Source organism: Poecilia reticulata, linkage group LG15, assembly GCF_000633615.1.
Source record: "Poecilia reticulata strain Guanapo linkage group LG15, Guppy_female_1.0+MT, whole genome shotgun sequence".
In the NCBI taxonomy this organism is placed as follows: domain Eukaryota; kingdom Metazoa; phylum Chordata; class Actinopteri; order Cyprinodontiformes; family Poeciliidae; genus Poecilia; species Poecilia reticulata.
Window position 1 is genome coordinate 2,703,617 of NC_024345.1, and position 13,173 is coordinate 2,716,789.

General features: G+C 37.5%; 1 protein-coding gene across 3 annotated transcripts; it reads left to right on the forward strand.

Annotated features, from left to right (window-relative positions):
- Nucleotides 1-1,981: 1,981 nt before the first annotated feature.
- ddx43 (DEAD (Asp-Glu-Ala-Asp) box polypeptide 43) lies at nucleotides 1,982-13,011 on the forward strand. 3 transcript variants are annotated; one of them, XM_008428845.2, is made up of 17 exons: nucleotides 1,982-2,357; nucleotides 2,581-2,636; nucleotides 3,796-3,907; nucleotides 4,458-4,649; nucleotides 4,815-4,896; nucleotides 5,601-5,760; nucleotides 7,843-7,961; nucleotides 8,056-8,166; nucleotides 8,241-8,382; nucleotides 8,582-8,682; nucleotides 9,044-9,131; nucleotides 9,227-9,354; nucleotides 9,457-9,566; nucleotides 10,674-10,812; nucleotides 10,888-10,975; nucleotides 11,248-11,411; nucleotides 12,545-13,011. In XM_008428845.2, exons 1-16 carry the CDS (start codon nucleotides 2,030-2,032, stop codon nucleotides 11,398-11,400), a joined length of 2,109 nt encoding a protein of 702 aa, XP_008427067.1. In that variant the 5' UTR covers nucleotides 1,982-2,029; the 3' UTR covers nucleotides 11,401-11,411; nucleotides 12,545-13,011. The 3 variants fall into 3 exon arrangements, with proteins under 3 accessions (XP_008427067.1, XP_008427068.1, XP_017164524.1); XM_008428846.2 differs by having other exon boundaries at nucleotides 12,548-13,011; XM_017309035.1 differs by having other exon boundaries at nucleotides 4,464-4,649.
- Nucleotides 13,012-13,173: the final 162 nt, after the last annotated feature.

A 13,173-nucleotide genomic window follows, 5' to 3' on the forward strand; every position in this document is an offset into this window, starting at 1 on the left:
GCTGTGCAGTTTTTGACTTAGCATGCACATTTATTGCTTTATTCAGATATCCTGATTATAAAAAAAAAATCCAAGTTATTGTTGATGAGAACCACAAAATTGTCAGGTCAGTTCAACAACCATCTGGTGTCCTTTTCGGATTACCTCTACAAACAATATGTAAAAATTAGATCGTAAAGTTGCACAAGTGAATCAAGGTTCACTGGCAGACTTTGGAAAATGTTTGACTTAACTGATGCCTTTTTGTCTCAATTTCTCATCTGCAAAACTCCTCCACCAACTATTTCAGTCATTTTAATATTTTCTGTTGTTTGATTTGGACATTGGTTCATTTTTGGCACAGTCACTCTTGTCTTAAAATATGTTTTACTGTCAGTTACTTCCTTTATTGACGTCGTGACTTCATCTGCGTATGCCCCCGTTTTGGAAGCAGATTGCCAATTCATTTAACACTGAAAGTTAGAACAAGTATTATTTGCAGAAAAATGGTAACAATTAGCATTTGTGTGATTTTTGTAAAGCTCTTTAATGCTGGTTTCTGGCAATGTGACATGGTATGTTCATGCCTGCATGATATTGGAACAGATGTAATGTGTTTAATGGTTGACTGGGAAACTTTATCAGCCAATTGACTCAGATAGCTAGAATGCTGAGGAACTAAAGAGGCTATATTTCCCATACGACATGCTAATGTTTGCAATCTGTAAATTGCTTAAGGGTGCCTTTTTGCTGAAAGAACTGCTTTATTTCCATACTTCGCCTAAAACCGATTATATCAGATTGTACTTAAGTCCAACTGCTCATCTTGAACTGGGCACCCAGTTGTGTGGCGTTAAGCCTGAGACTTGATGACTTCAATGGCCGAAAATACTTAATAATTTCTCTACTGCTTGAACAGTAATTTATGACACAGCTGGCCTTAAAGCTTGATGATGTTAACATTGTTATTTCTTTGAAATTAATTTATTAAAGTGCACATTATATTCTCTGGATGAGAAATGCAAAAATGATTTTATTATTCATTAATAAAGTATGGATTAACAAAACTGTTGTGTGGTTTCTAAATCATTTTAAGAGGGAGTCATATCTATCCAGTATTCATCAACTTTACCAGATAGAACCAAAAACTATAGAGTAGAACGAATGGTTTAAGGGAAGTTCAGTGAAAGTCAACGTCCAGAAAACTTCTCCAGAGGTTAGTTTTAACATTTACAGTGCAACTACAATTCCTTGTTGTAGTTACCATTCTAATAACTAATGTTGTAGTTACCATTCTCTGAATGGTAACTACTTTATGGTTGGTCTTTATGATTATTTTCACAGCAGATATATTCCCTAAACATAAAAACGCGTATAACCTTCAGTCAATACAGATTAACTCTAAGGGAACATCCCCCTGAAAATAAGTTTCCACACACTCTGTTTTTCTTGGAAGAATCAAGTGTTCTTGAACACATAGCATAGCAACTTTTCTTTAGAGAACCTTCAGGGAACATTTCTCAAAAAGTTACCTGAAAAGTAACCATAACTTTCACAATGCAACTTTCCCTGAACGTTTATCATTTAGTTTCAACAGCAGAAGAGCTTTCTGGCAGCTGGAAGGGAACGTTCCCCAGACTCCACAGGATCTTTCAGCGAATTTAATGTCATGTATTATGAATTAATGCAAAAAATAAATAAAAAATTTTATAAATATAAAAAAAATAAATTGGAGAGCACGATGCTAATAAAGTTAAATTATTTTGTTTCTGAAGTGAAATTGAACACCTTATTGCAACTATCAGTCCCTAATCATCAAATCAAATTTCGTTCAAAATCACCGTAAAAACAAACCATGCATTAGTCATTTAATTTAAATGACGATATACTACAGACAAATACTTCTTCCACATTTGTAATCTTATAAAATACACAAAATTACATACACGCAAAACATAAACGTATATTTAACTGGTTCCTGTCCAGACAGGAAGTGGAAAAGAGATTTCTTTGAGACTTCAGGGTTGATGGTAGCGCAGCAGAATTTAAAATGTCTGACTGGGAGGACGAGTACGACAAACACGGTGTTGCCATTGAGAAATCTGCCCCTAACCTATCTGCGACTAACAACACGTTATTGGGAAAAGATAGCCAAGGAGATGGAAGTGTTTATTCCGGTATAAAAACTCAAACCTGGTCTAGAGAACCGAACGAGGCGAGAGTTGAGCGCCGCCGAGATGCGTTCGAGTTCAGGAGCCGAAGAGGTGAAACAGACCGTGGCGGGGGGCCTGGAGACCGTAGGAGAGGGAACGAAATGTCCGACGGATTCCAGCCTCTTACTTTCAAAGTGGAAAATATGTCAATTGGAAGGATAATTGGTAAGCTTAAAACCTGAATTCAGTTTAAAACAGACGTTGCTACCTGGTATGCTAGTTATGCTAAGTTAATTATTTCCTACCGTTTTAACTTCTTCCCCCATTTAAATATTTACCGTTTCTTAAGCGGCTAATTTTACTGAATCGGGCAAAAACACTTTTAAATGTTTAATTTGTGTTTTGAAGTTTGGCTTGTTAAAAGTTTAACATTGAACTGTGTTCACAGGTCGTGGCGGAGCTAAAATTCGTGAACTTGAGGAGAGCAGCGGTGCTCGGATCAAGGCAAGTGCTAACAGGAAGCGAGTAGGACCGCCAGAAACGGCGTCCTCTTGCACACTGGAAACGCTTTGGGGTTGAATTATAACTACTTATTGCATACGTTACAAAAAAATAGGTTCCCGTTTATTAAGGACGTATTGTATTCAACCAATCAATCAATAAAATTTTATTTGTATAGCACATTTCAGCAGCGAGGCATTTCAAAGTGCTTTACACAATTAGAATAAAAACAGCATGTGACATTGAATAGAAAAAGAAAAATGGATTTTTGAAAAAAAAATTAATCTTATTCATCTTAATTTTGGAGTAACTTCAACCATGAAGTACATCAACCTACTTTTTCTCAAAAGCAAATCTTGCTTCTCAAGTAGGAAAACAATCAACCAAAAAAAAAAACTGTAGAAACTGTGGGCTTGTCTGCAAGACATTTCTTATGTTTTGTATCTAGAGTGATTTACAGATCTGTTTTCCCACAAAAATTTGTTGTTGACTTTAATAAAATTTACATTTTTTATTTTACTATTGAGCAGATCAAACTTTGTTTTAAAATGTGAAGAAAATATATTTTAGTGGCCCTAAGGTCTTTCAACTTAGCAACTCAAGCTCTCTTGGCAAAAGGTTTGGACACCATTTCAGTAAGCCACATGTTTACTGGATTGGAGTTTACCAGCTGTGGTGATTTGACTATTTTGAAAAACTACCCTTAACAATAATTATGAAATGTATTGTTTATTTATTTATTTTTTTTTTTAAATGCTTGTTTTAAGGACCAAAATTAAGCTTGCAACAATCTTCCACATAAAAGATCTTATCCATAGGTTAGAAAACCATTTGTTTTTGTAGCAAACTCTCAGATTTTATTATCGATATGTTATTGAAAACAATAACTTGCAAACTATCAGTCTAAGTTGTACAAACATCCAGCTAAGCACGAATCAAAAGTGGTTTTGTTGAAACAAAAGTGAGGCACCAACGTTTTTCCCAACAGGAAGTAAATAAACATATAAAAACCTGAGTTATATTTAAACAGAAACTGCACACTTATAAGTTAGTCTATGTTCTTGACTCCTTTATTTAAAATGTAACTTTAAGACACAGTTGAGACCATGTCTTAGGATATTTCCAGTGTAAAATGTAAATATTTTTTGTTTTATTGTTAAAGATTACAAGGGGAGATTACGATGGAGAAGTGTCCATCTCTGGTTCGTCCGCTGCTCAGCAAAAGGCCAGAGGAATGATTGAAGACCTGATAGCAGGCGGCTCTTCTAGTTACGGTACATATTAGTCTTTGTTGGAAGTGGTGAATTTTACTTTTACTGGGGAAAAGTAAAAGTTCATAAGGCTTCAAGCTGAAGCTTTAAACAATATTTTCTTCTAAACTATGGTGATTAAATGAAAAGCATGAAGTTTTTATTTAAAACTGACATCGACTACAAATAAAGTGTTTGTCTCTCTTGTGAATTGACAGTGAATTACTTATGGAAATTTTGTAAGGGTGAACAAAAAAACTTTATACATCCCGGCCCACAAGACCATGAGTTAAAAGACTTATTTTTCTACAATATAATATGTGTTAATCAGTGTGTTATTCTGTTTAATACACCTAATCCATTTCCCTTTGCCTTCATTCTTCTTGTTGAGAAAATTTTATCAATTGCATTGAGAGACCAGTTAGCCAGATCCATAATTTGTAGATTTGGAGGATGTGCAAAGGAAAACTCCAAAAAAAAAAAAAAAGTACCACTTTCTGGTCAAACAGAGTTTCCTTTTCCTGCTGCACCAAGAACTTTCTTCAAGTTCTTGGTGCTGCGTCTTGATTCTGAGGTCCAGGTAGAGGCCGGTACAGTGACGGGGAAAGGTTTGGAGGAAGAGCGGGTACAGGAGGGATGAACAGGAACGACTCCGCCTGGTCGAAGGAGGCGCCGCAGGCTGCAAGTGACGACCCGGCCTCTACGGCCATCGACTGGAACGACATCCGACAAAACAGGAAAAAATTTGAGGAGCTGAAGTGGAAAGGTGGGGCAGCTGATTCACGCCGAGTTCAGTCGGTAATGCTTTTTGTTGCTGAACTGCTTTGGTGTTATGTACCTAAGTGTAAATAATGATTCCAGTGAAAACAACATATGCGTGTCATCCATGAGTTTGAGCTAGCTCCAGTTGATGGTCTCAAACTTTTCTCAGACCTCCCACTGCTGAAGAAGAACTTTTACACAGAAGCAGCGAGTGTGTCCATGCTCACACCTGATGAAGTCTCTGCATGGAGGTAACTTCTTTTTTTTTTTTCTTTTTTTTTTTTTTTTTACATCCGGCTGTTCCTTTTATTATAGATACAAATCCAATTTTGCTCTCAAACACTGAAGCTTCCACTAGATTCTTGTTTTATTTTCAGACTTAAGCTCCTATCAGTGACCACAACTAATAATATTGTATTTAATGAGCAGCAATTTTAAGAAGTGTAAGGGGGAGCCTAACAACTACAGCAGGCAAAATGCTTTTACTTGTCTGCTGAAATGGAGAGAGGCTGACACCCAGGCAAGGCACTCAGTCATCTTTAATTGTCTACTTTGTGTGGCTTAAACCACATAAGAACAGGAACTGCTCTTTCAGAGTTGGAATGTGAGCTGCAGGGCAGATGTTGGCGTCTGTCCTTTGGAAGCACTTGGCTGTTCTCTGCTGATTTGCCCTGACATTTGCTAATACTGGTACTTAACAGAAAAAGTTGTCTGTGGGGAATAAAAAAAAAAAAAAAAAAGACAGTCCATGTACCTAACAGAAGCTTAATATTTTTTGTACTATTACTAAAGGTATTTGCCTTTTTATCCGTTTTGAGTTTTCTGATCAAGTCCTAAACACTGGATAATAAATGTATTTATCACAGAAAACAATCTACCTGCTGCCTCTTTAAATACAGTAAACCATCTCTGACCACTTTGTGATGTGAAACAAATTTTCCCCCTATTTGTACAGGAAGGAAAATAACAATATATTTGTAGATGACATAAAGGAGGAGGGAGAGAAGCGACCCATTCCTAATCCCTGTCGTACGTTTCTGGAGGCGTTCCAACCTTATCCAGAGATTATGGAGAATATTGAGCGTGTTGGTTTTGTCAAGCCGACCCCCATCCAGGTATTATCCAAGCACCTACACAATTTCATGAAATAACATGTTGCATTATCCCTTTTGGATGGATTATCTTTTTTTTTTTTTTTTAACAAATCCAATTTTTAGAACAAAATGAAACATTCTCATCACCAGATGAAACAAACTTTACACTGGTGCTGTCAGACTATCTAACATTTATGCATTTTTTTCTGTTTCGGAGCGTTAAGCTAAGCTCAGACTCAATGCAAATTGCCCTGCACTTTTACCAGTAAACTGTCACTACATGTGAGGCCAGGTGCAGCAATGAGAATCCCCAGGAGCGATTTAGTTTTGAAAGTACTCTATAGTGGCATTGTTGGGAATCCTTATCTATTTTAGGCCCATTTATGAAATTTGTATCTGTAGTCCCCCTCAGAAGAAATGAAAGTGCACGAATGGCACTAAGAGCTGGGAGAACTTCTTTTTTCCTTGTATGTAGAAAGTACCTCTCATTGTCGAAAAGTGAAACCAGATTCTTTTGTGTGAAGCACCACTAAATATTTGCCATTTCCTCTTGACGAAGCATGGCACATTCAGATTTCACTATTTGTCTTCCTCTATTCTGATGTGCTGAAGTTGCTCTTTCTAAGCTTCTCTAAACATCAAAGGTGGATGTTTTTCTCTTTTTGTTTGCATCATCTAACGATCTCTGTGACTTTACGATAAGGTCTGATTGTTTTTATTTCTTTTTTTAAGTAGTAAATGTCTAAATATTTACTGCCACCCGGTAAATATTCCTTGAACCCTCACTCATCAAGGTGTCCATGCATCTGTAAAAAGCCATAAATTGATGCATTTAGAGATAAATATGAGCTTAGCTTTTTGCATCCATCATGGGTAGATGCAAATGTATCACCAGTTGACTGGACAATGTTTGTTTTTGCCTCTGGCTCACGTCTGTTGCCTTAAACGCACTTCAAGTTTACATTAAAAATGTCTTAAGTTTTAAATTTGACCTGCAGATAGCCTGATTATGTTCATGTTTTGTCAAATTTTTATACGGATGTAGGGGAAAATTAAACTGCATTGTCATCCTGTTAAGTTTGCCTTTTATTTCACAATAACAGAAGTGGAGAGATTTCATATTAAAATAGGATGTTTAGATAACTCTATATTGTGCTGGTGCAGCAGCTGGAAGCTGCTGTCTAAGTGTTGGGCTAATCATAAAGCACTAATCATTAACTTTATTTCTGTTTTGTGCTGAAGCACTAAGTTTGTTATTGCACTGCTTATCTTTACAGGTGAGCTTGAGCAAGTGATTCTTCTGAACAGACCTTTCGGTCATTGTTTCGGTTTTATAAAGCCCAACTCTGTTGCTGATTTTACTGCAGCACATCAGAAGTACCAACAAAAAGTCTCAAAACAGGAAATAATTGTTGGTTCATCCAAGTGTTTTTCTTTTAGAAACAGGAAATAAAAGAGAAGAGAACATGTGGAGAGGAAACATAGCTCTCTTCACCCACTTCAAAATAAGAGCATGACTATAAATATCTACTTACTTGAAGAACTCTCGACTTCCTGCATGCCTGTGTAATATTTTTTCTATAATTAGTGAAACTATGAGTCAGAGAAATGCGCATTTGTCTTTCAGGTATTTATTTAGAAAATCAAAGTAATAGCAGAATCATTTATTCTCAGAGATCAGGCTAGAGAAATAAGAAAATGAAGTAGTGAAACTTGACACAATTCTCTTTGATATCTTCTTCAGTCACATAAACGGCACCTCCCATCCAACTCCCTCATCTTAGGGAGTCTTTTTCCTCAGGCTTCTTACAAAAAAACCCTGTGGCCCTGAACCCAAACCCTCCTCAAAGGAGTTTTGCTAAAGTTTTATCAGCTTCCATTTGTCCCAGTAATTGAGCCAAAGTTTCTAAGTTTCTATTTTGTCAAAGGAACATGACCAAACTCTGGTCCTTTCATTAAGTTCAAATGAGGACCATTAGGATATATATACACGCCATTTAAGAACCGACTGAACGCCTGTGTACATTTTGAAGTTACTTAATTTGATAAAAGTGCAGCTTGTATTAGTATGGTTGATGACCTGCTGCACGATCCATTGACCAGTCTCAGGCCTGGCCGGTGCTGCTCATCGGGGAGGACCTGATAGCGATTGCTCAGACAGGAACAGGGAAAACTCTGGCCTACCTGCTGCCGGGCTTCATTCATATGGACGGACAGCCTGTGTGAGTTCAGAACTTTTTTGCTTTTATGAAAATGATCACGTGGGTTATTTTTTGTGCATTTATTAAAACCCTTCTGTTTTTGTTTCAACAATAGACGCAGAGCTGAAAGGGGGGGCCCGGGCATGTTGGTGCTGACCCCTACCAGAGAACTTGCTCTACAGATTGAAGCAGAGTGCAGCAAGTACAGCTTCAAAGGATACAAAAGGTAACCTGTGATAAAGGATCAGTTATTTGTGATTTGATAGAATCACGGTGTCCTCCTTTTCCTCCGTCTCTTAGCATCTGTGTCTACGGAGGGGGAGATAGAAGAGGACAGATCAACCTGGTGAAGAGCGGTGTGGACATCGTGATCGCTACACCTGGCCGACTCAACGACTTACAGATGAACGACCTCATCAATCTACGCTCCATCACCTACTTGGTCAGCTTTTATTGCTTTTTCTTTTCCAACATTTGCAGTACAGAATGCAGTAGCCTCTTCCTTTTCGACGATTGTGTTTTTTTTTTTGTTTTTTTTTAATTCTTGTGCAGAAAAGGTTTAGATCTTAACTTTCATCTACTTTTACATGCCGTTTGGAAAAGTTTTGATGCTGAAGTGATTGTTGGGGTGGGGGGGAAAGGTGCTGGACGAGGCCGACCGCATGCTCGACATGGGCTTCGAACCGCAGATTCTGAAGATTCTGCTGGACATTCGTCCAGACCGGCAGACAGTCATGACCAGGTATACCTCAGATTTTGATCATAATAGGGACATTAGTACTTAATGCAACGCTAAGAAGATAGGGTAGCTCTTGAGGAGTTGGCCAAGAATGACTTTCCTGGAGTAATCTGTGTTTATCAACATAAAAATGTTTCATCATGGCTGGAAAGAAGTTGGATTTTGAGAAGCATCAGATATAATTTAATCAGACATTTAAGGATGTTTCTAACAATAGAAAGTAATGTAAAGAATCCGTTCACTGCTTATTCTTAGCTAACTGTAAATATTCTTTCTGGTGTTTCAGTTTCCTTCCCAAGAATATATCAAATGTATGTTGTAAAAGACTAAAAACTGAACTGCTATTGTTGGCTTCATGTTTCAGTGCCACCTGGCCCACAGGTGTAAGAAGATTGGCTAAATCCTACTTGAAGAATCCCATGATGGTTTATGTGGGAACTCTGGACTTGGCTGTAAGAGGAAGTGAAAACATTGTTTGTGCTTCACTTTTATTTCTTCTTTTGTTTCCCCGTGCTTCATGCTTTGCGTCTCTCCATCTGTGCATCAGGCAGTAAACACAGTGCAGCAGACCCTAGAGATTGTTAAGGAGGAGGAGAAAAAGATGTATGTTTTTGACTTCATCAGGAACATGCAACCCCAGGATAAAGTCTTAATCTTTGTGGGCAAGAAGATTACGTGAGTGAGGAGATGACCACTGCTTTTAAAAGATGAGCCACAACTACAGTTGGAACCTGCACCAACTGTGTGCCCTCTGTGTTTGTGTTTCTGTGAAACCAGTGCAGACGACCTGTCGAGTGACATGTCTCTGCAAGGTATTGCTGTGCAGTGTCTCCATGGAGACCGCGAACAAAGCTCCCGGGAAGAGGCTCTCCGGGACTTTAAGGAGAGTATGTCAGAAAACCGTCATTTATTAATTTTCAACATTTAAAAGTCCTAAATTTGTTCGATTAAAATGCCTTAAAATAATTTAAAGCAATGTCTGTTTGCCTTAAATATGTTAATTACAGGTCTTAAACTGTAATTAACAGTTTAAGACCTTTTTTGTTCACATGAGCACCTTCATTGCATTCTGAGATTCAATTATTACAGTCACAAAAATCAGTAATTATCTGCTAACTCTAGCCTACTTTTTTTTGCTTTTTCATGGGCACAAAGCTGAGTTCACAGTGTTTGCTATGCTTAATTGTAATTCTGTAAGTTCTCCCAGACATCTCCTATATTTAGAGTTTTTTTTCTGACATAAATTTCATTCAAGGTGGCACTTAATATGTCTTAAATCAGACATATTTTAAATAGATTTGATATTGATAAATACTTTGTTAAATAAGACCCCCCCAAACCAAAGCAATTTGTTGCACTGGACTTTATTTAGTGCCATTGTTTCCCAACCCTGGTCCTCCAGGTTGTCCTCCATGTTGTAGATGTTTCCCTGCTTTAATGCACCTGATTCAGCTGATTGCAGTTCAGCAATTGCCTGTTAATCTGCCATCAATTGAAATCAGCTTGGCTGAAACAAGGAAACGCCCTAAGCGTGCAGGGCAGTGTGTCTTGAGGATCGGGGTTGGGGAACCGCTGATTTTGGAAGGTCAAATTAATGGTGCATTATACAAATAAATGCCACAATATTTAGGTTTTTACTCATAAAGGCATGAATCATTTCCTTCCACTTCCCAATTAAGGAACTGCTGGTCTACATCAATTAACAGAAAAATGCATTGAATTTTGCTAGACTTTATTTTGGGTTTATTTAACCAGAATGCCCTGTATTATAGTCCGTTTCCTGCTTTTGGAGTGGTTTCCACTCCAAAACGCTTAGAATAAAAATTCAAACTACACCAGAATTCACTTTTAATGTTCCCCATCAGAGTTCGATTGCACATTCAGACCTCCCCAAACAAACCGGACTTTAAAGGCAAACAAACCAGAGTTCAATTAAAGCGGACTAAGCAGGGCTGGTGTGAATGCACCCTTAATGTTTGTGTTCACTTTTCCAGGTCGGGTTCGCATCCTGGTCGCCACAGATCTGGCATCCAGAGGGTTGGATGTCCATGACATCACGCATGTTTTTAACTACGACTTCCCAAGAAACATCGAAGAGTACGTCCATCGTGTGGGCCGAACAGGCCGAGCAGGGTAAGAGATCGACAGTGATGTGCAACCTTTGGCTTACTCTGGGTTAGTTGTGACGCTGATGCATTTTTATTCCAGACGATCCGGTGCTGCCATTACTCTGTTAACTAGAGATAACTGGAGGATGGCCGCAGAGCTGATTTCTATCCTGGAGAGAGCAGGACAAGTAAATACTTGCAAATTGTTTATCAGAAGGTTGAAATGTAAAATATCAATACTGAAAAGTGTTGCACTAAACATTGACAAATGAATGTATGTATTTCAGTCAACAAAGGAAGGTTATTCAATGGCATTGATGTAACTGACTTGTAATAATATGAAATGTAAATTATATATGCAACATTTAAGGGAAGGCACTAACAATGCTGACATTTGGTGTAGTATCTGAATGTATAAATGTTGGGTAGCAACCCACATTACATGAGAATGTTGTTTCAGGACGTCCCAGAAGACTTGGTGCTGATGGCAGAGAGATACGAGAAGCACAAGATGGAGAGAGAGATGTATACTCCAAGAGGACATGGATGGGGTGGAAGAGGAGGCGGTGGACGGAGAGACGGCAATGACAGAGGCCAAAACTGGCGATTCTAATCTCTGGAGATGTAAGTTTGCACGCTCTCTAAAGCTCAGATCCAGTCCTCGAGAGCTACCGTCCTGCAACTTTCAGATGCTTCCCTGCTCCAACACACCTGAATCAAATGAATGGCTCGTTCCCAGGCCTGTTCAGAGCTGATCCTGGTCTGTTGGAGTAAGAATGCATCTGACGGTATCTCTCGAGGACTGGACGTGAACACCCCTGCTCTAAACAAGCATGTAAATAGGGCGGTGTAATTTTACGATATTTATCAATATTTTTTTTTCTTCAAAAAGTATCGATTTTTCATCTGCGAGTATTGATGCATTAAATCCTACTTTGAGTTTTGTGTCAAATCCACATGAATGAAATGACAGCTATCACACATGACATTTTTTACCCAGTTGCACATGTACATTAAAAATGACATGCAATGAAACAACCGGTTACAATTAATTAAATAATGAAATGAAACGAATAAATTACATTGTATAATATAAGTGAATAAGACAAAAAAAGTTCCTTTCTGCATAAGCAGACACAAAGCCACACAATTAACATTTAAACAAAAGAAATGTATAACAAAAACATCTATTAAATTAATTCAATCCAAGTCTGTAGAACATTCACAAAATGTCACCAAAATCACTCTTGTTTCTCTAAAATCTTTCAAGAAATCATAAAAACGTATTGAATAATATCATTTGCTGTATATTGTGATATCGTATCGAGAGCAGAATACCGCATATTGTATCGTGAGGTTAGTGTATTGCCACAGCCCGACATGGGAATATCGCAGAAAGGCTGGTGCTGCACCAAAAATAAAACCATTTCTGGGAGGTGGTTGTAATTTAAAGCTAACCTTCACACAAAAATGTATGCAAACATTATCACATCCCCTCTCACAACACTTAATGCTCTGTTGTCAAGAGTCTTAGCAACCACTAGGCTCTTTTAATACTTTTATCAGGAAAGCAAACTAACTTTCTTTATGTGGAAGAATTTTATAGCATAAGAGGAAAATTCACCGTCATGCAGCACTAAACTATTAAGATAGGTGAACGTCAATAAAAATGTGACACACAGACTTAGTAAAAACAGAAAATAATGAAAATGTATTTTTGTTACTTTGGAAATGTGACTTTTTTTTTTCTTTCTCAGCAGGTTGGAATACAGTCTAAAGCTGGCTGTAATTTCTTTTGATTGTACATAAGTTTTTTGTTGTTTTTTTTTGCTTAAAATTTATTTTAAAAAATGTCTGTTTTGCCAGGTAGACATCATTATTGTTTTTCATAGAAGTTTAAAGGTTAACAGAATGCACTGTTCTTAGTCCAGTGTTTGTTTTTTCTGTCATCAGCCTTGTTTCTATAGACTGAATATGTGTGGAATTTTTTTGGGGGGGAAACGTGTTAAATAAATTCTCTTTTTGAAGAAACATCCTGTTCAGTGTACATCTTAAGTTGTCGTTCAAGAAAAAAAAATTTATTACAAAGATTGAGGTTTTCTGTAATTGTAAAGGAAAAAATCTAAATGTTTAATTTCTATTACTTCCTGTCTTCCCACTGTATCAAGAATTTTGCAGACTGAAAAGATCAAGAAAATAAATTAAACTTCCAAACATTACTATTTTCCTAACCCTGTAAATGATCTTTTCTTCACTTTTTACCACGGCAATAAGGCCCTTGTGATAGAGTAACTAATCATATAAGTGTCTTCCAACGCTCTTGTGTAACTTAAAGCAGTAAATGCTGTGAACGTCATAAAGTCATAAACGTCATAAAGATTCAGTG